The sequence below is a fragment of the Colobus angolensis genome, unplaced genomic scaffold (assembly GCF_000951035.1).
Source record: "Colobus angolensis palliatus isolate OR3802 unplaced genomic scaffold, Cang.pa_1.0 Scaffold86, whole genome shotgun sequence".
In the NCBI taxonomy this organism is placed as follows: Eukaryota; Metazoa; Chordata; class Mammalia; order Primates; family Cercopithecidae; genus Colobus; species Colobus angolensis.
The window spans coordinates 4,363,129-4,388,840 of record NW_012122487.1 but is presented as its reverse complement, the minus strand read 5'-3'; the positions used below and the strand labels follow the sequence as shown (position 1 = coordinate 4,388,840).

At 42.0% G+C, this 25,712-nt stretch overlaps 1 protein-coding gene across 1 annotated transcript in view; it reads left to right on the top strand.

The window, feature by feature from the left end:
• ADAMTSL1 (ADAMTS-like 1) overlaps window positions 1–25,712 on the top strand; it is a 441,112-nt gene that overhangs the window by 60,029 nt on the left and 355,371 nt on the right. The window contains exon 3 of the mRNA XM_011930366.1: window positions 8,974–9,019. Within this exon, the coding sequence (XP_011785756.1) occupies window positions 8,974–9,019 (46 nt within the window). The remainder of the gene's footprint in view (window positions 1–8,973; window positions 9,020–25,712) is intronic.

Sequence of the window (25,712 nt, the reverse complement as noted above, 5' to 3'; positions counted from 1 at the left end):
GCTTGAGGTCCACTCCAGACCCTGTTTGCCTGGGTATCAGCAGCGGAGGCTGCAGAAGAGAGAATATTGCTGAACAGCGAGTGTTACTGTCTGATTCTTGCTTTGGAAGCTTCGTCTCAGGGGTGTACCCAGCTGTGTGAGTTGTGAGGTGTGAGGTGTCGGTCTGCACCTAGTGGGGGACATCTCCCAGTTAAGCTACTCAGGGGTCAGGGACCCACTTGAGCAGGCAGTCTGTCCATTCTGAAATCTCATCCTCTGTGCTGAGGGATCCACTGCTCTTTTCAAAGCTGTCAGACAGGGACATCTACCTCTGCCGACGTTTCTGCTGCTTTTAGTTTAGCTATGCTCTGTCCCCAGAGGAGGAGTCTACAGAGGCAGGCCTGCCTCCTTGAGCTGTGGTGGGCGTCATCCAATTCGATCTTCCTTGGGGCTTTGTTTACCTACTTAAGCCTCAGCAATGGCGAGTGCCCCTCCTCCAGCCTCGCTGCCACCTTGCAGTTAGATGGCAGACTGCTGTGCTAGCAATGAGGGAGGCTCCGTGGGCGTGGGACCCTCTGGGCCAGGTGTGGGATATAATGTCCTGGTTTGCCGTTTGCTAAGACCCTTGGTAAAGCGCAATATTAGGATGGGAGTTACCTGATTTTCCAGGTGTTGTGTGTCTCAATTTCCTTTGGCTAGGAAAAGGAATTCCCTTCCCCCTTGCACTTCCCTCGTGAGGCGATGCCTCGCCCTGCTTCAGCTCTCACTGGTTGGGCTGCACCCGTAGACCAGCACCAACTGTCTGACACGCCCCAGTGAGATGAACCCGGTACCTCAGTTGAAAATGCAGACATAACCCATCTTCTGTGTCGCTCATGCTGGGAGCTGGAGGCTGGAGCTGTTCCTATGCGGCCATCTTGGGCATGCCCCCCCAGCAAATTTCTTATTATTTGAGGTACAGTGTTATCTGCAAGCATGTGGCATAGAGGAGGGGCCTCAAAGTACATTTTAAAAGTACAAAAAGAGTGTAAGTAACTTGTTTGTAACATAAAGGGTAAATGTTTGAGGGGATAGATACCCATTACCATAATAATTACGCATTGCATGCCTGTATCAAAATATCTTCTGCACCCTGTAAATGCATACACCTACTAGGTACCCACAAAAATTAAACATTTTAAAAAAGCATTGTCCTGAATAAATATATATTTATTCAATGTTTATTAAAAATAATTTAAATATGTTAATATTAATAAAGTACTCACTAGAGATGAATACTGGAACATGTCTAATTGTTTAGAGATATGATATATAATGAAGATACAATATAAGCATGATTGTCTGCAGATACTTTTAAAGAAGAGACAGTGCTGGATTGACTCCTCTGGTTGGGAGCAAACTCCCTCAAAATAATGCTTTTTCATAAATAAGTTTCATTGTAATTTTTGTTTATGACATTATAAATTAGAATTAAATAATAATTATTTTAAACACAGAATAAAATGTAGAACATGATAGAATGACATTTTTAAGTACAAGAGTAAAGCAAAGCTAAGAAAATGATTAGAATATGGGACTTGTGAAACCCACAGGGATGGCTTGTCATCTAACTCCTCTTTCTCTCCCCTACAAGGTAAGACCACAAGTAACCATCTGTTATGCACAGGCTCCAGTTCTAGTCCCTGGGTGTTCAGCACCCAGTTTGAACCACAGATGAGGACAGTGAGCATCTGAGAAGAGCTTTACACACAGGGTTCAGTGGTTCATATAGTTTCCTATTTCATGGCCAAGTTGATTGGCATCAAGTATTTCCTGAAAGAACCTCTTACAATAATGTGTCTGTGCTAGGGACTACTACAGAGGAGGAGGACGGATCGGGTTATGAGCTGAAAAAGTACCTAACAGGTAGTACGCTGACTACCTGGTGACAGGATCATCCATAATCCCAACCTCAGCATCATGCAATATACCCATATAACAAACCTGTACTTGTACCCCTGAGTCTAAAATAAAAGTGGAAATTATTTACAATAATAACAATGTATCTGCAGAAAATGTAAAGAAGCTGACAGTACACTTGCACTTGGTTCTCTCAGTTGGTCTCAGAATTTGTTATTCCTCTTGAGTTCTTTGTAAAGAGCCTCAGGAATGTAGAATTTTTTTAACTGGCTGATTGGGGGCAACCTCCCGCAGTATAGCTCCAGTGAGTACTGGAATGCTCATTTGAAGTGAAGGGAGAAACCGTGTTCCAATAGTACTTGAAATCCCTCGGTGGGGTTGCAAATCCTCTTGTCTCGTTCTAATCTATGCTTGCTCTAAGATCCGCAGTCTAAATGGCCCAGGCTTCCTGGGGCTTGAATTGCAAAACATGACTTTATGTCTTTTCTCTTGTAAAGAGCTCATAGATTTCTTTGGATGACTGAAAGAAGCGAGATATGCTTGTATTCACAGTGCTTTAGGAGGCTGAGGTGGGAGGATCACTGGTACCCAGATGTTCATGGTTCCAGTAAGCTATGATAGTGCCACTGCACTCCAGGCTGGGTAACAGAATGAGATGAGACGCTGTCTCAAAAAAAACAAAAAACAAAAACAAAAAAACCAGATGGACCGTCCTGTTTTAAAATTCTTTGCCGTAAGTCCATATTTGAAAGGCAAGTGATGTTCAGGGAAATACAGTAACCCATTCTTGCTTAGCAACATTCTTTGCTTTTTAGCAATCAGAGATAAAGCCTGGGGTGCCATGAACCTTATATAAGTGCAATTGTCCTTAAAAACCCAGAAGTGTTAAATACACATGATCACATTTTCTTGAAACAGTTTATTGACACTAGGTATAAGTCTGGCTATGTCACCAGAAGGATCTTTTGCTTAGTGAAGAGATGACAAGAATAAAGGTAAAAGAGCGATACATCAAATGCCTCCCCCTTTTTAAAAGGCTTAAATGAGAAGGAGGATGGGGAAACAAGAAGCCAACAAGTTGTTTGACCCTAGAGAAAAAACTTTTAATTTTTCATGTCAGTTCACCTCTTCTCAGGTCGTTAAATGATGACAGTTGAAACTATAACATCAGGATTTTAAGAAGTGGAAGTTTAGATGGTGTATTATGTGTTAATGAGAGACAAATAAAGTATGTATCAAGTCTATACTAATCTCTTAAGTGAATTAAAGTCTGAATAATTCACACATAATAGCTTGCAATTGAGATTATTTCTATTTTTGAGAGAAGGAATTAAATCAAAATTAATGTGACTGGCACGGAGTAAAGTGCTGATTAAGCAAATAAGGAATTTTTTATGCAAATTTGAATTACAATATATATGTGTGTGTGTATGTGTGTGTGTGTGTGTATATATGTGTGTGTATATATATATTTTTCCCCCTCAAGGCAGAGTCTTGCTCTGTCACCCAGGCTGGAATGCAATGGCACAATCTCAGCTCACTGCAACCTCTTCTTCCTGGGTTCCAGTGATTCTCCTGCCTCAGTCTCCCTAGCAGCTGGGATTACAAGTGCCTGCCACCATGCCCTGCTAATTTTTGTGTTTTTGGTAGAGACGGGGTTTCACCATGTTGGCCAGGGTGGTCTTGAACTCCTGACCTCACATGATCTGCCTGCCTCAACCTCCCAAAATGCTGGGATTACAGGCATGAGCCACCACACCTGGCCCATTTTTTTATTTTTATTTTTTTCTTCAACTTTTATTTTAAGTTTGGGATACATGTGTAGGATATGCAAGTTTGTTACAAAGGTAAACATGCGCCATGGTGACTTGTTGCACAGATCAACCCATCACCTAGGTACTGAGCCCAGCATTCATTAGCTATTCTTTCTGGTGCTCTCCCTCCCCACAGTCTCCCCAGGCCTCAGTGTGTGTTGTCACCCGCCATGTATACATGTGTTGTCATCATTCAGCTCCTGCTTATAAGTGAGATTGATTTTCTGTTCCTGCATTAGTTTGCTGAGGATAATGGTTTCCAGCTCCATCCGTGTCCCTGCAAGGGGCATGATCTTGTTCTTTTTTATGGCTACATAGTATTCCATGGTATATATGGACCACGTTTTCTTTATCCAGTTAATCATTAATGGCCATTTGGGTTGATTCCGTGCCTTTGCTATTGTGAATAGTGCTACAAGAAATATACGTGTGCGGGCCGGGCACGGTGGCTCAAGCCTGTAATCCCAGCACTTTGGGAGGCTGAGATGGGTGGATCACGAGGTCAGGAGATCGAGACCATCCTGGCTAACACGGTGAAGCCTTGTCTCTACTAAAAATACAAAAACTAGCCGGGCGAAGTGGCGGGCGCCTGTAGTCCCAGCTACTCGGGAGGCTGAGGCAGGAGAATGGCGTGAACCCGGGAGGCAGAGCTTGCAGTGAGCCGAGACTGCGCCACTGCACTCCAGCCCAGGCGACAGAGCGAGACTCTGCCTCAAAAAAAAAAAAAAAAAAGAAATATACGTGTGCATATTACATGTTTATATTAAAATATATTCTAATACTTATATTTTCTTCTTTCATACTTCACCCAGTTTCTGAGTTCATAACTGATATAGCTCTGAACTGCCTAAACACAGTACTGTAACTATTTTATGGTTTATATTGGGAGGACATCTTTATTTAAATCCTCTCCTATCATTTGTCTACAGCTTTCCTCAGACATCATTTTGGACTGAAATTTATAATGTTTGTTTTCATCCCCAGAGGTGAATTTTACTTTGTTTAAATGTGAAAGAAATCCCTCAGCTGTTTTGTATTAACGACCTGTTAAAAAAATGAAGGAAAATATTTTTTACTGCTTAATTCTCAGACAGGGATTTTGTGCCCAAATAAATGCCTTGGATGAAGAAATTCACACTTGGCAGGAATTAAATCCTTGTGGTGGAATAGTCACTTAGCTACTTATGTAAAATTTATATTCAAATTTCATAAACTTAAACTTTCAAAAATATGAGCTTCTCTGCACTGAAGTTCTTTCACATTGCATTTTACTGATGAGCATGGTTTTCTTGGAAATGTTCCAATGTGTGTCTACCTATGTTTTTCTAGAAGTGGATTTACCAGAATTGAGAAATAGTTTATAAACTGATATAATAACAACAAGGCACAGTCAACCCTCAGGCCAGTTCCCCTCTCAGCTTTCCGGATCTTTAGCTTAGTGTTAGTATACTATGTACCTTGAGCACATCATGTTCCTTTTCTTATTGTTTGATAGACTTAAGAGTTAGTCACGCCTAAATTCCAATCCCTGGTTCACTTTTCTGTGTATGTAGCTTTAAGCCTCCTCAGCTTTCTCTGCCTCAGTTTTCTCATCTATTAAATAGGAATAAAATTTTGTAGAGTTGTTGGAAGATTAGAGATAATATATACAGAATACCTAACACTGGGCCAAATACCTATAGCAGGCACTGAATAAATAGTACAGACTAGTGTTTCTATTATAATCCACAATTTGATAGTGTCTTTCAATAATGATCACTTTGCCATACTTAAGCATTACCACCTTAATATCCTATTTCAGTCAAATTAAAGACGCTCTCAAAAAAGTAATATATTAAAGGGAAGATAGTTCGGAGGCATCCATAAATTACCTGCAAATCCATATTAGGCATTAGACAATTACAGGATATTCTTTGGAAATTATGACAAGTAGTTTTTCTTTGGTTTGCTTTTGTTTTGTTTTTCTCTTCCTAAATAATAAATATTTAAATTAACCTTTTACATTCTATGCTAATATCCCCTGTTATTCAATGATGCCTGTAAAATTTGTGTAGGTATTTGCAGATTAAAATATCTGGGAAAAGGCTCATTTAAGCTTTTGAAACAAGTATTTTTCTGCTTTGTTTTGTTTAGGAAGCGGTATCTCTGTAATAATCCCTTGGCATTTGAACAGAGTTTTGTACATTATTTCAGTTGGTGATCCTAACTTTATGCATAGGTATTCCTATATTCATTTGGCAGATAAGGAAACTAAGACCCTAAGAGAACAAGAGGTTTATGCAAGTGGAAGAACAAAATCTATATCCCAGATCTTCAGGCTCCTAATTCAGTTTTGTTTCCATTATTTCTTTCATGGATATAAGGTTAGGTAAAAAATAAAAAATAAAAAAAGAATGAAAAACAAATAGTAATAAAGTCCCAATAGTTAACACCAGGGTTTACCTTTTAAAAGCAAAATCTCACCATTGAATCTCCTCTGTTTTAATACCTTCAGTGGTTCCCCTTTGTGTATTACAAAGTTCAAAATTAGAAGATATTTCACTCATCTACTGCAATTCCCCACATAAACCCTAAACTCCCCAAAACCAGAACTGTTTGAAAATTTGGGAGCGCACCAAATCTTTTTGTGCCTCTATGCCTTTGCTGAGTTTCTTCTCCATATATCCTTGACCTCCTTTCAATAGCTATTATATTTTTACATCTATTGTGTACTTAATTAGTTTATCAAATGTCTACATAATGCTTACTGTGTCCTAGACACTGTCTGAAGTGATTCACAAATACTCAGTTAATTCTCATAATTCCAGGAGATAAGTAATATCATCCCATTTTACCAAAGATAGAACTGAGGTATAGAGCCAAGATTCTAGAATGCAGAGCCTGTTTTTAAACTGGGTACTGTTAAGCACTGCACTGTGGTACATATGCAGCAGGAACTTCAAAATTGAAAAGCATAGCATATTTTGCAAACACTGATGTCTAGATGGGATGCTACCAAAGACCTCCTAGTTGTAGAATTCAATTACCTTGTAAATTTACCATCAACTGGAACTTAGCTCTCATGTTGTTAGAGTGAGAAACCTGGTATTTTTCAGCAATAGCACCAAGAACACATCCTTTTCTTGGGGGTGTACTCACAATGACTCAGCCCATGAGATGAATATTTCAAACTAGAATGCCAGTTGATTAATTTACAGCAAGGAATAGAACTGTCCATCACATGGACCAGAGTACCCACATCAGCATGGCCAGCACTCTCTGTTCTCAGCAGTCACAAAAATCCAGATCACTCTTGGTAAGTAGCTTGGTCAACCTGATACCATAATGAGGGGCGGTACTTGGACGAGCTGCATGTTCATTGGTATCAGCAAGGTTAGCATGAGTCATCTATGTGGAGTTTGCAGCAGTCTTGTCAATGGGACATGCAAGACTTGAAATTCATTGGCCTTTTGTCTCGGACATTGCTGGACTGGACAGACACTAACAAACATGTGTCTTCGTCATGCTCCTTATTTCTATGTTTCCAATGCCTGGCCAGCCATTCCTTTTCTATTTTTAATGCATAGTAATAGTCAGTCTGATTACAGTCAAGTCTTTAGGAATAGGAACTTTTCTATATTTTTAAGATAGTCTGTGTATCATTGTATTGTCAGATGACATTTTCCTTCTGGTAACATTCTCAATACCTAATGCAATTACTATATGCATTTCTTACATAAAATTATATGATTAATTTTCTTAATAACAAAGAGTAAGTCATATTCATTCTTCTTTGTATTCTTCATAGTAATTTCATTGCCAAACACATAACAGAAGCTCTGTGGACATTTATTGAACAAAAAAGTAAATTAGGAGGCATTAAAGCATTGTGATCATGAGTGTGTGAGTTCTGAAGCCAGATGGCTTGATTTCAAATGTCAGCTCTACAACTTAGTAGTTGTGTCATTTTGGCAAGTTACTTAACCTTCATAAGCTTCAGTTTTGTCATCTGTAAAGTGGATATGATGATGGTATTCTATCTCTCAGGGTTTTTGAGAATATTAAATAAATTTATACATATTACAAACTTATAAATGTACCTGGAATTCTAAAAGTACTAGGTATTAGCATAATCATTCTCACAGGATTTTGTAGTATATTTTTACTTTTTAAAAAACTGTGACATATTTTGAAAAGAGTGCAGTACTGTTTTTCATGACTTAAGTGTCAGCATTGAATGTTTTATCAAAAGTTGATTGTTTTTATTCATAAGAATTCAGTAAAATGGAAACTCCCATGTATTGCTGGTGGGAGTATGTAATGGTACAACCTTTATGGAATGCATTTTGGCAATATTTATGAAGAACCTTACAAAAGTTCATTCCCTTCAGTCTAGTAATTCTCTTCTAGAAATTTATCTATTCAACAAACACAGTCAGAAACTTTGATAAAACATAAGCACAAAGTTGGTTTATCATACTATCATTTATCAAACCCCAAAGTGGAAATTACTTACATGACAAATAATGAAAGAATAATTGTGCAAAAAATTACATCATTTGTTAGAATATTATGTAGCTCTCAAAATGGTGTTTTTAAAGTTATTTAATACTGTGAGAAAATGCCTCCCAAAATATTTTAAATGGAAACAAAAACAGGCTACAAAATTACATAAGCAATGTGATTTTTTTTATTTCTACTGGAAAGGGCTAAATAAATCAAAATAATAGTGATTGTCTTTAGATGAGGCAACTAGCAGGGGACTTCTTTTTTTTCTTTTTGGTAATCTGTCTTTTCCAAAACCTCCATAATGAGTATATATTTTAGAAATAAAAATAATTTTTTTAAGAATTATGACTTTCCACATTCTTGGAATTATTATTTTAAGACATGTTGAATATTAATTCCATTAATTCCAATTTATTTTCAAGATTTAAGTTTTTCAGTGAAATATATCTCCAGTTTTATATCAGAAATAAGAAGAAAGGATTCATTGAATATCAGTTTTTTCAGAAAACTTTGCACTAACAGTTATTTGATTCAATATGCACCACGCACTTATTTTGAAGATTTTTGAAGCAAGACAAATACTTAGTTTCAACCCTTATAGAGAAATCAATTTACATCTATAACTTCTTTAGATCTGCTTATTTGATTTTTAATAGTAAGCTCTCTAAGAACATGCTTAGAAGAAAAGAGAGGCCCTTTTACTAGTATTTAGAGGAAAATTTTTATGAGAAAATATTTCTGATTTTGAGCCTTTCATAAGTAGTAATATTTTTTTTTTCTTTTTGCAACCTAGGAGCTGTGAAGGAAGAAATATCCGATACAGAACATGCAGTAATGTGGTAAGTATAAGGTTCTGAGATTGTGATCATGTATTTTTGTTAGCACTGAATGGTGCTAAGCAGTTTTATATCCTGAGCAGGAAATCAACCAATTAGAATTTCACTGAGTGTTTTTATCTTATACTGTACTGATTATGCAGGACTAAAATGATATTTTTAGTGTTCCTCAATATAAACTTCTAATCATTTGAGCATCTTGAAACTAACTAGACTGTTTCAAAACAAGGACTCTGCATTTCCTCCCTACTTTCTGCCTTTCTGCATATAGATCTCATGAGGATGAGTAAGAGGGGTGATAAGAGGGAAACAAGTTGGGGTATCATGAAATAAATATTAGTAAATCAAACTCAGATTTGACAAACTCATTCATTTGTTCAACAAATATTATTCAGTGCCAACTATGTGTGAGGCACTACACTAGTACAAGAATAAATAACATATGGTCCTTGTTTTAAACATCTGTAGTATAGTAAGAGGTATAGAGAAAGAAGACAGATGTGCATTGCACATAACCACACTCTAGGACAAAATATGACAAAGCCATAGGGAATGAATAAAGTTCTTTGTGGGTTAAAACAGAGAAATCCAAAGGGTCTTAAAAGAAAAGGTGATTTGAGATAGGGCTTGGACGACTATGACTAGCCCATATTGGGTTTGAAGGGATGACAGTCAGTCCAATGGAGAGGACATAAGGGGCAACTTTGGAGGCAGGAATGTCTGAACACTCATTTCAGTAGAGTTGAATATAGCAGTATAAAAGAGAATTGAAATATGTTTTTGAGGTTATACCATAAAAAGATTCGAATGTTAGTCTTCAAAGTTTATATTAGTTCAGTGAATAATGGGAGTCACTAGAGCAAGAGTATGGTGTTGCAGAGTTTCCCTTTTAGAAAAGTTAATTTTTTGGTGATACAAGGGTTGCACTGGAACAGGAAATGGATGAGGGGCAAGAAGTAATGAAGGCTTAAACCTTCATTAGTAGTCACAGCTACTCAGGAGGCTGAGGCAGGGGATCCCTTGAGCCCAGGACTTCAAGACCATCCTGGGGAACATAGCAAAACCGTGTCTCTTAAAAACAAAAAGAAGAAGAAGAAGAAGCACTTAAACCCAGAGGAAATACTAAATAGATTCAAGAGAGATCAAAATTAAGTTCACTCTGCAAGACTTGAAAAGAATTTGATATTAGAATGATAAATTGAAGTGGGAGTAAAGGAAACAAAGAGGCATATGCATATTTAGGGCTTTTGTACTTGCTGATTCCTTTGTTGAAGAAGCTCTTTCCTCAATATGATTGGCATTTTTATTATTCCACATTTCCCTTCTGCATTGCCCAGCAGAGATTCTCTATGAGGGCTCCACCCCTGCAGCAGACTTTTGCCTGGACATCCAGGCATTTTCATGCATCCTCTGAAATCTAGGCAGAAGTTCCCAAACCTCAATTCTTCTGCACACCTACAGGACCGCCACCACATGGAAGCTGCCAAGGCTTGGGGCTTGTACCCCCTCAAACAATGGCCTGAGCTGTACCTTGTCCACTTTTAGCTACACCTGGAGTGGCTGGGACACAGGGCACCAAGTCCATCCAGAGGCTGCGTAGAGCAGGGGTCCCTGGACCTGGCCCAGGAAACCATTTTTCCCTTCTATGCCTCTGGGCCTGAGATGGGAGGGGCTTCCAGGAAGGTCTCTGACATGCTCTGGAGACATTTTCCCCATTGTCTTGGTGATTAACATTCATCTCCTCATTACTTATGCAAATTTTTGCAGCAGGCTTGAATTTCTCCCAGAAAAAATTTTTTTCTATTGCATCATCAGGATGCAAATTTTCCAAAGTTTTATGCTCTGCTTCCTCTTGAATGCTTTGTCACTTAGAAATTTCTTCTGACAGATACCCTAAATCATCTCTCTCAAGTTCGAAGTTACACAGATCTCTAGGGAAGAGGCAAAATGTCACCAGCCTCTTTGCTAAAGCATAAATAAGAGTCACCTTTGCTCTAGTTCCCAACAAGTTCCTCTTCTCCATCTAAGACCACCTCAGCCTAGACTTTGCTGTCCATATCACTATCAGCATTTTGGTCAAAGCCATTCAACAAGACTGTAGGAAGTTCCGAACTTTCCCACATCTTCCTGTCTTCTGAGCCCTCCAAGTATCCACGAAGTTCCAAACTTTCCCACATTTTCCTATCTTCTTCTTAGCCCTCCAAACTGTACCAGCCTCTGCCAGTTACCCAGTTGTAAAGTCACTTCCACATTTTCGAGTATCCTTATAGCAGCACCCCACTCCTGATACCAGTTTACTGTATTAGTCTGTTCTTATGCTGCTTTAAGGACATACCCAAGACGGGGTAATTTGGAAAAAAGAGATTTAATTGACTCACAGTTCTTCAAGGGTGGGGAGGCCTTAGGAAACTTACAATCATGGCAGAAGGGGAAGCAAGCACATCTTTCTTCACAAGTGTCAGGAGAAAGAAGAATGAGCACCGAGTGAAGGGAGAAGCCCGTTATAAAATCATCAAATCTTGTCAGAACTTACTATCATGTGAATAGCATGGGGGAAATTGCCCCCATGACTCAATTATCTCCACCTGGTTCTTCCCTTGACACATGGGGATTATGGGAAGTACAATTTAAGATGAGATTTGGGTGGGGACACAGCCAAACCATATCAGACTCTGACCTCACATTACTTAAAATCTATAGCACTCCATGAGCCAAAATCTTTATAGCTTGTAGAATCAAACTGACACTGAATTTTTTAATGAGAATCTAGCTTCTTCAAATAATTTGAAGCTTTATTTTCTTGCTTTTAGTGATGACAGAAGCAGCGTTGCCAAAAAACACAAAAATAATTTTTTAAGAAAGAATCTTTTCATGATCATGTCCCAGTTTTTCAAATTAGGAAGTTTAGAACAATTCAGTGAAATATTCTTCGTTAGATGCTTGATTTGGAAAAACTTGAGAGTCTCTTAGCTAAATCACCAGGGTCATCTTTAATCCCTGGACAACTTCCTTGGGGCGCTTCTGAACTACTTCATCTCCAAAGATTCAGCCTCTTTTCCTATTTTTTGTGGAATTGCTACATATAACTTTTTGGGGAGTTCGTATTCCCCAGGATAATCTGAGGAGTAGAAAACATCTCCCCAGTTTCCCATTTTTTGTTTGTTTGTTTTCCTGAAAAGTCAGCTCACAGACTTTTAAAGCTTTATTGCCAACCACTCTATAAGTGGTTTGTCAATACAAGAAAGTGAAAGTTCCCATGATGTTTGCATAGTTCTCATAGTCATGGTACTTTCTTACATTCTGTGTAGCTGGTTCAAGGAGACTATTTTCATTCCTAAGGACAGAGTTTATCTAATGTTTCCCATTTTACAGTTGCCTGCTCTATTCTAAGGAAGCAGCAAGGTGCTCCCTCCCTGGAAGGAGAGACAAAGATGCTATTGGTAGACATCTTTGTGATAGATGTGAGCTAGCAAACCAATCAAACAGGTCATTTAGGTCTCAGAGATTACACCACAAGAGTAACTGAAGGAGTCTCTCAAAAAGGTTTCCTTAGGTCTTATCTTCACATTCAACCTCAAATTTGAACCCCTTGAACTTAATAAGGGATTTTAAAGTGACTTACAGTGTGTTTAGAGTACTTACAAACTGTTTCTTTTGCGCTATCCTTAAGGTTCATATGAGTTGGTGTTTAGGAGACAGTGACCATAATTAGCAACATAATAGGCCACGCGGCTTGTGGTAGCTGGTGGTGCTCTTAATTTCTTTATTAAATTGTTTGTTGCTCACTACAACATTTTACTGTTTTTAAGACAACAATATGTATTAAGCTCAAGAATTGTTCTTGGTCCTGGGGTTCATTGTTAAATAAAACCAAGACCCAATTCTCCTGAAGCTTTCATTCTAATGAAGGAAAAAAGGTTACAAACAAGCATGCAAACAAATTATTTAAAAGGAAGTATATGAGATAGCAGTTGCTGCAATGCAGAGAATTAAGCTATTGGTAGCTAGTTCAGAGAGGAAGGTCAGAAAATCCACTTGAGGAGTAACACTTGAATAACAAGAAGGAAACAGCTATATGAATACTTGACGAGCAGAAATCCAGAAAGAACAGCTAGTGCAAAGGCTGTGAAGTACGAGAGAACTTGGTGTGTCAAGGAAAGCATAAAGCCAATATACCTAAAGTCTAGTGTGCAAGAGAAAGAGTACTGGAAGGTAAGAAAAAATCAAAACCAGAGGTAGGTGAGAGCTAGATCATGCAGGACACTGTAAAGTACTTACGTTATATTTTAAGTTCAAAAATTAGCTACTGGATGGCCAGACACCATGGCTCACACCTGTAATCCCAATGTTTTGGGGTTGGGGGGACAAGGCAGAAGGGTCACTTGAAGTCAGAAGTTTGAGACTAGCCTGAGAAAATTAGCAAGACCTTGTTTCTACAAAACAAAAACAAAATATTAGCCTGGTGGTGTGCACCTGTTGTCCCAGCTACTGGGGAGGCTGACATGGGAGGATTGCTTGAGCCCAGGAGTTTGAATTTGCAGTGAGCCTTGTTTACATCACTGCACTTAAGCCTGGAAGATAGAGCAAGACCCCATCTCTGTTAAAAAAAAAAAGAAAAGAAAAGAAACAAGAAAAAGAAAAAGAAGCTCCTGGATAGGTTTAAGCAGGAGAGAGTAGAACTGGACTTACAATGAAAAAGATAGGTTTGGCTGCAGGCTCAGCCTGGAGAATGGATGCAAAGCAGGGGGAAGGAGCAGAAATTCTAGGAGGGTGATCACTGCAGTAGTTCAGGTGGATGCTAATGGTTGCATGGACTAGAATATAGCATTTGGGTATGTTCTAGAGATAGAAGGGCTTTTCCTAAGTTACGGTGCCTCATCCTCAATTTGACATGATTCACTCTTGTGATCTCCAGCATCGTTGTGTGGAGCAGGAGGCAAAGGACACAGCATTATAGCCAGAGAGAACAGAATGATCATGGCAAATTTATAATTTCTTTGAGCCTCAGTTTCTACACTCAAACAGTGAGAGATTTGAAATGTATGACCTCAAAGGTCCCGTCCACCTCTGAAATTCTATAATTCTTAGGGAGTATCGTATCTGGACAATACTGGATTTGGATCTGAATGCACATTAATGAAGATGTCTATGCTAGTTTAGTAATTGGCATGACTATAGTGAAAAGATTCATAGCCAGGGATAAAGTAGAGTCAGAGCAAAGAGAGTCAATGTGGAGAGTGGAAGCAAAGTTCTCATCCTTGCTGTACAATTGACCATTCATCTTGACTAGTAATTCTCACCGAGGTTGTGAAAATTCATGGGATTCACAGAGTTGTTCATGTGGTTCTTAATGGTGGTCATAAGGTAAATTCCCATTTGGTCTCTATGTCCATTTTTCTCATAAGGCCTTTGTATATCACAAAGTCAGGAAACATTTGCTGCTTTATGTCAAGGATCAAATGGAACATATGGAAGAAACAATAACTCTGCTACAGGTCTTCCTTGGTCAGAATTTGAAAGAAACTGTTGAAACAACATTCAGAGCAGAAAAATACCCCTGAAATCTAGATAGATGCTCTAGAAAATAATAACAACTGCAGGAGTTGATCAGTGAGCCTGCACACTGAACTCTTTCCAGCCAAGAGGCACTCTAAGATGGGAAGTAGGCTACTAAACTTTGCCATAATCTAGTCCTTATTATTCTAGCAGTTGAAAATAAGGCATGATGGTACTTGCCAGGGCCATTTATTTGTTTGCGTATTCACTTATTCATTCTCTTGATCAATCAGTTTTAAAACAGCATTTATTGAATACCCAACTCCTGTTCTGCACTAGGGATATTAGGAGTTGCCACCATCAATAAAGAGATAGGCAGGCTGCCCTTGGGGAATGTCAGAGGCTACTAGAAAAGACAAATACACAAACACAAAACTAAATAAAGTATGATGCATGCTGTCAGTATGGAGGTAAGAACAAAGTACTAAGTCATGGAAGGACCATGTCTCTTTCACCCCTGTATACTCAGGGTCTGGCATTCAGTGTCTGACACCACACCTCTTGCACTGTGAACTGGGAAACGCAGAAAACTCACAGAACTGCCTTAGGATATTTTAAATATTTATGGGAAATATATCAAGACTTAACATAGGTTGAACACTCTTCGAGCTATTTGATCATGCTGTATTCCTTTCTATGACATCTTATCTTCGTAAAGTTGGGTTTGCTTTGATAAAAAGCAAGTACTGTGAGAAAAACAACATGGAATAGGAAACAAGAATGAGAATTGTCCAATCTGATTCCAGGCTTTGGAAAGTAGTACAGGCACACACATCCCATTAGTAAATAAACGTTATTTATGAATGAAGTAAAATAGTACCTTTCTCTCAAGTTATATGCATTGTTTTTTCAAATGGCTATTAAGTCATTAGGATACAAATATACATTAAGTTGCTTGGACCTAACTGCTTAATAAATGGAATTGTTTGGTATTCCTGTTGGCCTAGGAATACCACAAAAAAATTGCCCAGACATTAATGGTGCTGTAAACAGAAATTAAGAGCCTCTGATCCAACTCACTGTAGTCATTCAACACGTAGGATGAATGAAAAAAAAATGCGTGACATTCTAAATAAGGTGACAGTTGAGCTGAGCTTTAAAAGATGGGAGGGATTTTTTTCAGGCTGCAACGGGAGAGAGAAAGAGAGAGAGACAGAGTTAGTTTTCTGAAAAATGGAAGTAGAGTCAACAGTATCCACTGGGATTTACTAGGTCTCGGGTACTTTTTCTAGGCACTGGGGTATAATATTAACAGAGAAAGATAATGCCCCTGTTCTTATGAAGCTTATATTATAGTGCGAGAAGGCAGATGATAAATACAGTTTTAAAAGATGACAGTTTCATTTAGTGAAGATTATGCTACACTTGATCTTAGCCAAAAGGCCGAGAAGCAATAGTGAATGATTATGAAAGAAATAAAGCAGAGTAATGGGATAGAGAGTGACACAGGGGTGGAGGGTTGCTCTACATGAGGTGATCAGGAAATTCTCCCTGAGGTGACATTTAAACATCCTTAGTATGTGTGGAAGGTGAGGCATGAAGGAGCCCAGCTTATTTGGGGGCCTGTGGGTCATTTTATCAGGTGCAGTACAAAGTATATTGTGGGGAAAGAAGTGGGATATTTATCTGTGCTGAAGAGTCTGAACTTAGCCCCAGATGTTATTTCATAAGGGACATTCTTAGCCCCTCACTCAGGGTGATGAGCTTTGGAAGAGCAGAAGGCTGAAAGAAAACTTGAGGGCTCTATCTACCCCTTCTGTGCATTTCTCTTCTCCTAGGCCTGGTCTGCCAATCTCAGGTGAAATATGTCCAAGGCAGGAGAGGGATTTCTTAACCTCAGGTAGGAAGACTCTTAAGTGAGAAAGAAATTCTAATTGCTAGAATGTTTGATTCTTCCTAATAAATGTGCCAAATCCCCCACCTACTAGAGAGGGCCTCCAAGGACCTGGCTGCTGCTTCACCCTGCCGCAGACGTACTCTTTCCAGTAGTGGACCAAAGAAATGCACTTCTCCCCAGACCCATCCATGCTTCAATCTTCCCTGACCTATCCAGCTGAGAAGCAGAAATTTCCCTCATAGAATGTAACCTCCCCTGAGATAAACATTGCTCTCATTGCTTAAAGTCAGATAGGACGTGTCTTTTCCAAGTCACTTGATGAAGGCTTGATTTGTACGCTGATATAACAAAATTTGGAGCAGGCTCTCCTATCTTTCAGAGTCTACATGCATTCTGCATTTGGACAATCTCTAAAAGGCTATTACGATGTATGAGTGGCCAGGCGCAGTGGCTCATGCCTGTAATCCCGGTACTTTGGGAGGCCGAGGCTGGTGGATCACCTGAGGTCAGGAGTTCAAGACCAGCCTGGTCAAGATAGTGAAACATTGTCTCTACTAATAATATAAAAATTATCTAGGTGTTGTGGTGTGCACCTGCAATCCCAGCTACTCCGGAGGCTGAAGCAGGAGAATCACTTGAAACTAGGAGGTGGAGGTCGCAGTGAGCCGAGATCTTGTCATTGCACTCCAGACTGGGCAACGAGAGCAAAACTCCATCTCAAAAAAAAAAAAAAAAAAATTGCAAGAAACTTTGGACACACAGTTTTAGCTATCACAGAGATACAACACATATATAAAACACATTTAAATAACACAAAAATAAAAACAACAATAACATTTGTTAAGCACAGTGACTGCTTTGGACCTTGTATTTTGTAGGTCCAAATATTTTCTCCATGTTTCTGATAGTGACACTGAACATGGTACTAGCAGTGAAGAAGCTGCTGCCTGACCAGTACCCACAGGGTCTGTTGAATTCCAGTAATAGCGACAATTCAGTGAGCTGGGAATTAGTGTCCGGGAAACTTACATATGTTGGAGTCTAAGATAAAGTTAGCTAGTAAGAGTGGGGCCAAGTATTACCAATGAAAGCAGATTTAGCTTATTTGCATTTTCTCTATTTTTTGTCCCTAAAAGGACACACACTTCAATTCATATGTACCTATCCTGATCATTCTTCCTATAGTGAAATTGAATGAAGCTTGGTGATACTTCCAATTGAGTTTGTGCTCACCTGCTCTTTTATGTTAATATCTGCAGCTTTAAAAGGCAGTGCACCAAGCTGGGTGCAGTGGCTCATGCCTGTAATCCCAGCTATTCAGGAGGGTGCCTGTAATCCCAGCTATTCAGGAGGGTGTGAGGCAGTGGGGGATCAGGGGGTGGCTTGAGCCCAGGATTTCGAGGCTGTTGTGAGGTGTGATTGTACCACTGCCCTCCAGCCTGGGCACTAGAACAAGGCCCTGACTCTAAAAATGAATCAATTAATTATAGTAAAATAAAAGGCAACGCACCAACAGCTAGACATCATGGTGCAACAATTTATAGTCCATCATTTCCAGTGAGCTGAAGTCACTAAATTCCTGAATTTGGATGCATAGACCTGATTAAAGACCTCACATTTGGAGGATGGCCTCTTTTACCATACAACTCTGGACTCACCCTGCTCCCGCAACTCTCATCCTGCCTCCAGCAAGTATTGCATAGCTTTGGACCTTGCTAAGTGAACTTCTGCTGGTGGTTACACATAGTTTTCTCATCCATGCAAATAGACTATCAACCAGACTATATCTTGGAACTTTAGCATGCTCTCTCATAACAGTACTCAGAATGTGCTTATAAATGAAAAGATCTGACCACTTCTGAATTTCTTAAACACTTTATTTTTTATTTATTTATTTGAGACACAGTCTCGCCCTGTTGCCCAGGCTGGAGTGCAATGGTGAGCTCTCAGCTCACTGAAACCTCCCTCTCCCAGGTTCAAGCAATTTTTCTGCCTCAGCCTCCCAAGTAGCTGAAATTACAGGTGCCCGCCACCATGCCCAGCTAATTTTTAGTATTTATTTATTTATTTTTGAGATGGAGTCTTGCTCTGTCACCCCGGCTGGAGTGCAGTGGCCTGATCTCGACTCACTGCAAGCTCCACCTCCTGGATTCACGCCATTCTCCTGCCTCAGCCTCCCAAGTAGCTGAAATTACAGGTGCCCGCCACCATGCCCAGCTAATTTTTAGTATTTATTTATTTATTTTTGAGATGGAGTCTTGCTCTGTCACCCCGGCTGGAGTGCAGTGGCCTGATCTCGACTCACTGCAAGCTCCACCTCCTGGATTCACGCCATTCTCCTGCCTCAGCCTCCCAAGTAGCTGAAATTACAGGTGCCCGCCACCATGCCCAGCTAATTTTTAGTATTTATTTATTTATTTTTGAGATGGAGTCTTGCTCTGTCACCCCGGCTGGAGTGCAGTGGCCTGATCTCGACTCACTGCAAGCTCCACCTCCTGGATTCACGCCATTCTCCTGCCTCAGCCTCCCAAGTAGCTGAAATTACAGGTGCCCGCCACCATGCCCAGCTAATTTTTAGTATTTATTTATTTATTTTTGAGATGGAGTCTTGCTCTGTCACCCCGGCTGGAGTGCAGTGGCCTGATCTCGACTCACTGCAAGCTCCACCTCCTGGATTCACGCCATTCTCCTGCCTCAGCCTCCCAAGTAGCTGAAATTACAGGTGCCCGCCACCATGCCCAGCTAATTTTTAGTATTTATTTATTTATTTTTGAGATGGAGTCTTGCTCTGTCACCCCGGCTGGAGTGCAGTGGCCTGATCTCGACTCACTGCAAGCTCCACCTCCTGGATTCACGCCATTCTCCTGCCTCAGCCTCCCAAGTAGCTGAAATTACAGGTGCCCGCCACCATGCCCAGCTAATTTTTAGTATTTATTTATTTATTTTTGAGATGGAGTCTTGCTCTGTCACCCCGGCTGGAGTGCAGTGGCCTGATCTCGACTCACTGCAAGCTCCACCTCCTGGATTCACGCCATTCTCCTGCCTCAGCCTCCCAAGTAGCTGAAATTACAGGTGCCCGCCACCATGCCCAGCTAATTTTTAGTATTTATTTATTTATTTTTGAGATGGAGTCTTGCTCTGTCACCCCGGCTGGAGTGCAGTGGCCTGATCTCGACTCACTGCAAGCTCCACCTCCTGGATTCACGCCATTCTCCTGCCTCAGCCTCCCAAGTAGCTGAAATTACAGGTGCCCGCCACCATGCCCAGCTAATTTTTAGTATTTATTTATTTATTTTTGAGATGGAGTCTTGCTCTGTCACCCCGGCTGGAGTGCAGTGGCCTGATCTCGACTCACTGCAAGCTCCACCTCCTGGATTCACGCCATTCTCCTGCCTCAGCCTCCCAAGTAGCTGAAATTACAGGTGCCCGCCACCATGCCCAGCTAATTTTTAGTATTTATTTATTTATTTTTGAGATGGAGTCTTGCTCTGTCACCCCGGCTGGAGTGCAGTGGCCTGATCTCGACTCACTGCAAGCTCCACCTCCTGGATTCACGCCATTCTCCTGCCTCAGCCTCCCAAGTAGCTGAAATTACAGGTGCCCGCCACCATGCCCAGCTAATTTTTAGTATTTATTTATTTATTTTTGAGATGGAGTCTTGCTCTGTCACCCCGGCTGGAGTGCAGTGGCCTGATCTCGACTCACTGCAAGCTCCACCTCCTGGATTCACGCCATTCTCCTGCCTCAGCCTCCCAAGTAGCTGAAATTACAGGTGCCCGCCACCATGCCCAGCTAATTTTTAGTATTTATTTATTTATTTTTGAGATGGAGTCTTGCTCTGTCACCCCGGCTGGAGTGCAGTGGCCTGATCTCGACTCACTGCAAGCTCCACCTCCTGGATTCACGCCATTCTCCTGCCTCAGCCTCCCAAGTAGCTGAAATTACAGGTGCCCGCCACCATGCCCAGCTAATTTTTAGTATTTATTTATTTATTTTTGAGATGGAGTCTTGCTCTGTCACCCCGGCTGGAGTGCAGTGGCCTGATCTCGACTCACTGCAAGCTCCACCTCCTGGATTCACGCCATTCTCCTGCCTCAGCCTCCCAAGTAGCTGAAATTACAGGTGCCCGCCACCATGCCCAGCTAATTTTTAGTATTTATTTATTTATTTTTGAGATGGAGTCTTGCTCTGTCACCCCGGCTGGAGTGCAGTGGCCTGATCTCGACTCACTGCAAGCTCCACCTCCTGGATTCACGCCATTCTCCTGCCTCAGCCTCCCAAGTAGCTGAAATTACAGGTGCCCGCCACCATGCCCAGCTAATTTTTAGTATTTATTTATTTATTTTTGAGATGGAGTCTTGCTCTGTCACCCCGGCTGGAGTGCAGTGGCCTGATCTCGACTCACTGCAAGCTCCACCTCCTGGATTCACGCCATTCTCCTGCCTCAGCCTCCCAAGTAGCTGAAATTACAGGTGCCCGCCACCATGCCCAGCTAATTTTTAGTATTTATTTATTTATTTTTGAGATGGAGTCTTGCTCTGTCACCCCGGCTGGAGTGCAGTGGCCTGATCTCGACTCACTGCAAGCTCCACCTCCTGGATTCACGCCATTCTCCTGCCTCAGCCTCCCAAGTAGCTGAAATTACAGGTGCCCGCCACCATGCCCAGCTAATTTTTAGTATTTATTTATTTATTTTTGAGATGGAGTCTTGCTCTGTCACCCCGGCTGGAGTGCAGTGGCCTGATCTCGACTCACTGCAAGCTCCACCTCCTGGATTCACGCCATTCTCCTGCCTCAGCCTCCCAAGTAGCTGAAATTACAGGTGCCCGCCACCATGCCCAGCTAATTTTTAGTATTTATTTATTTATTTTTGAGATGGAGTCTTGCTCTGTCACCCCGGCTGGAGTGCAGTGGCCTGATCTCGACTCACTGCAAGCTCCACCTCCTGGATTCACGCCATTCTCCTGCCTCAGCCTCCCAAGTAGCTGAAATTACAGGTGCCCGCCACCATGCCCAGCTAATTTTTAGTATTTATTTATTTATTTTTGAGATGGAGTCTTGCTCTGTCACCCCGGCTGGAGTGCAGTGGCCTGATCTCGACTCACTGCAAGCTCCACCTCCTGGATTCACGCCATTCTCCTGCCTCAGCCTCCCAAGTAGCTGAAATTACAGGTGCCCGCCACCATGCCCAGCTAATTTTTAGTATTTATTTATTTATTTTTGAGATGGAGTCTTGCTCTGTCACCCCGGCTGGAGTGCAGTGGCCTGATCTCGACTCACTGCAAGCTCCACCTCCTGGATTCACGCCATTCTCCTGCCTCAGCCTCCCAAGTAGCTGAAATTACAGGTGCCCGCCACCATGCCCAGCTAATTTTTAGTATTTATTTATTTATTTTTGAGATGGAGTCTTGCTCTGTCACCCCGGCTGGAGTGCAGTGGCCTGATCTCGACTCACTGCAAGCTCCACCTCCTGGATTCACGCCATTCTCCTGCCTCAGCCTCCCAAGTAGCTGAAATTACAGGTGCCCGCCACCATGCCCAGCTAATTTTTAGTATTTATTTATTTATTTTTGAGATGGAGTCTTGCTCTGTCACCCCGGCTGGAGTGCAGTGGCCTGATCTCGACTCACTGCAAGCTCCACCTCCTGGATTCACGCCATTCTCCTGCCTCAGCCTCCCAAGTAGCTGAAATTACAGGTGCCCGCCACCATGCCCAGCTAATTTTTAGTATTTATTTATTTATTTTTGAGATGGAGTCTTGCTCTGTCACCCCGGCTGGAGTGCAGTGGCCTGATCTCGACTCACTGCAAGCTCCACCTCCTGGATTCACGCCATTCTCCTGCCTCAGCCTCCCAAGTAGCTGAAATTACAGGTGCCCGCCACCATGCCCAGCTAATTTTTAGTATTTATTTATTTATTTTTGAGATGGAGTCTTGCTCTGTCACCCCGGCTGGAGTGCAGTGGCCTGATCTCGACTCACTGCAAGCTCCACCTCCTGGATTCACGCCATTCTCCTGCCTCAGCCTCCCAAGTAGCTGAAATTACAGGTGCCCGCCACCATGCCCAGCTAATTTTTAGTATTTATTTATTTATTTTTGAGATGGAGTCTTGCTCTGTCACCCCGGCTGGAGTGCAGTGGCCTGATCTCGACTCACTGCAAGCTCCACCTCCTGGATTCACGCCATTCTCCTGCCTCAGCCTCCCAAGTAGCTGAAATTACAGGTGCCCGCCACCATGCCCAGCTAATTTTTAGTATTTATTTATTTATTTTTGAGATGGAGTCTTGCTCTGTCACCCCGGCTGGAGTGCAGTGGCCTGATCTCGACTCACTGCAAGCTCCACCTCCTGGATTCACGCCATTCTCCTGCCTCAGCCTCCCAAGTAGCTGAAATTACAGGTGCCCGCCACCATGCCCAGCTAATTTTTAGTATTTATTTATTTATTTTTGAGATGGAGTCTTGCTCTGTCACCCCGGCTGGAGTGCAGTGGCCTGATCTCGACTCACTGCAAGCTCCACCTCCTGGATTCACGCCATTCTCCTGCCTCAGCCTCCCAAGTAGCTGAAATTACAGGTGCCCGCCACCATGCCCAGCTAATTTTTAGTATTTATTTATTTATTTTTGAGATGGAGTCTTGCTCTGTCACCCCGGCTGGAGTGCAGTGGCCTGATCTCGACTCACTGCAAGCTCCACCTCCTGGATTCACGCCATTCTCCTGCCTCAGCCTCCCAAGTAGCTGAAATTACAGGTGCCCGCCACCATGCCCAGCTAATTTTTAGTATTTATTTATTTATTTTTGAGATGGAGTCTTGCTCTGTCACCCCGGCTGGAGTGCAGTGGCCTGATCTCGACTCACTGCAAGCTCCACCTCCTGGATTCACGCCATTCTCCTGCCTCAGCCTCCCAAGTAGCTGAAATTACAGGTGCCCGCCACCATGCCCAGCTAATTTTTAGTATTTATTTATTTATTTTTGAGATGGAGTCTTGCTCTGTCACCCCGGCTGGAGTGCAGTGGCCTGATCTCGACTCACTGCAAGCTCCACCTCCTGGATTCACGCCATTCTCCTGCCTCAGCCTCCCAAGTAGCTGAAATTACAGGTGCCCGCCACCATGCCCAGCTAATTTTTAGTATTTATTTATTTATTTTTGAGATGGAGTCTTGCTCTGTCACCCCGGCTGGAGTGCAGTGGCCTGATCTCGACTCACTGCAAGCTCCACCTCCTGGATTCACGCCATTCTCCTGCCTCAGCCTCCCAAGTAGCTGAAATTACAGGTGCCCGCCACCATGCCCAGCTAATTTTTAGTATTTATTTATTTATTTTTGAGATGGAGTCTTGCTCTGTCACCCCGGCTGGAGTGCAGTGGCCTGATCTCGACTCACTGCAAGCTCCACCTCCTGGATTCACGCCATTCTCCTGCCTCAGCCTCCCAAGTAGCTGAAATTACAGGTGCCCGCCACCATGCCCAGCTAATTTTTAGTATTTATTTATTTATTTTTGAGATGGAGTCTTGCTCTGTCACCCCGGCTGGAGTGCAGTGGCCTGATCTCGACTCACTGCAAGCTCCACCTCCTGGATTCACGCCATTCTCCTGCCTCAGCCTCCCAAGTAGCTGGGACTACAGGCACCTGCCACCATGCCCAGCTGATTTTTTTGTGTTTTTAGTAGAAACGGGGTTTCCCTGTGTTAGCCAAAATGGTCTCAATCTCCTGACCTCGTGATCCACCCACCTCGGCCTCCCAAAGTGCTGGGATTACAGGCGTGAGCCACCGCGCCCGGCCTTTTAGTATTTTTAGTAGAGATGGGGTTTCACCATGTTGGCCAGGATGTTCTTGAACTTCTGACCTCAGGTGATCCACCCATCTTGACCTCCCAAAGTGCTGGGATTACAGGTGTGAGTCACTGTGCCCAGCCAACAAACACTTTAAAGCAAACCGATAGCCTTTGGAACTGGCTGGGGAACAGGTCAATACCCTTTATTACACTTTAGGAAAAAGAAGAAATAAATAAATGGAAAGAAAATCCAGTCCATGTTCTAATGAGACTGTTCAAGATTCTTACTCCACCAGAAGATAGGCTGAAAATTAAAATTTAAAATATGACACAATGGAGACCAAGAACATAATCTCAAAGGGCTCTAAATATCATCAATCTTCAAGAAAAATAAATGTAAGAGCAAGTTTTTGTTTTTTTTTTTTGAGACGGAGTTTCGCTCTGTCGCCCGGGCTGGAGTGCAGTGGTGCCATGTCGGCCCACCGCGAGCTCCGCCTCCCAGGTTCACGCCATTCTCCTGCGTCAGCCTCCGGAATAGCAGGGACTGCAGGTGCCCGCCATCACGCCCAGCTAATTTTTTTGTATTTTTAGTAGAGATGGGGTTTCACCGTGTTAGCCAGGATGGTCTTGATCTCCTGACTCGTGATCCATCCGCCTTGGCCTCCCAAAGTGCTGGGATTACAAACGTGAGCCACCACGTCCGGCTAAGAGCAGCTTTTAACACTTAACTTTCTACAAACTCAATGCTTCCTCCTGAATAGCTGAAATTACGGGCATGAGCCACTGCACCCAACTTAGTGCTGACAAAGAGAACCAAGGAAATTAACTCTTAGCCTTGAAACAAAGTACAAACTCATTCTGTAGCCAAGATACAGTATTTGAGTAATAATCTCTGACACATTTCCTTATTAAGGTCATTAATAGATATCCATCTATACTCTATTTGTCTCTTAGTATTATGTTGAACTTACTGATACTGAGTATCCACCAAAAGTCTGAGAGAGGAATTTTTTAATGGGGACTTGGCATTTTTGTAATCTTATCTACATAGGCTAAATCCATCCCTGCGTTAAACCAGGTCTTCAGAAAACTTAAGGGACCACATCAAACTGACCCTTACTGAATTGTTCGACTAAACTTTGCACTATACTATTATTTTGTATTAAGAAATACCATAAGAGGCCGGGCGCAGAGGCTCACGCCTGTCATCCCGGCACTTTAGGAGGCCGAAGAGGGCGGATCACAAGGTCAGGAGATCGAGACCATCCTGGACAACATGGTGAAACCCCGTTTCTACTAAAAATACAAAAATTAGCCGGACGTGGTGACGCGTGCCTGTAGTCCCAGCTACTCGGGAGGCTGAGGCAGGAGACTTGCTTGAACCCAGGAGGCAGAGCTTGCAGTGAGTCGAGATCACGCGACTGCACTCCAGCCTGGGCGACAGAGCTAGACTTTGTCTCAAAACAAACAAACAAAAAACCGTAAGAAGCCCTGTGGCATATTTTCTTGTGTTTATCTTTTTTTTTTTTTTT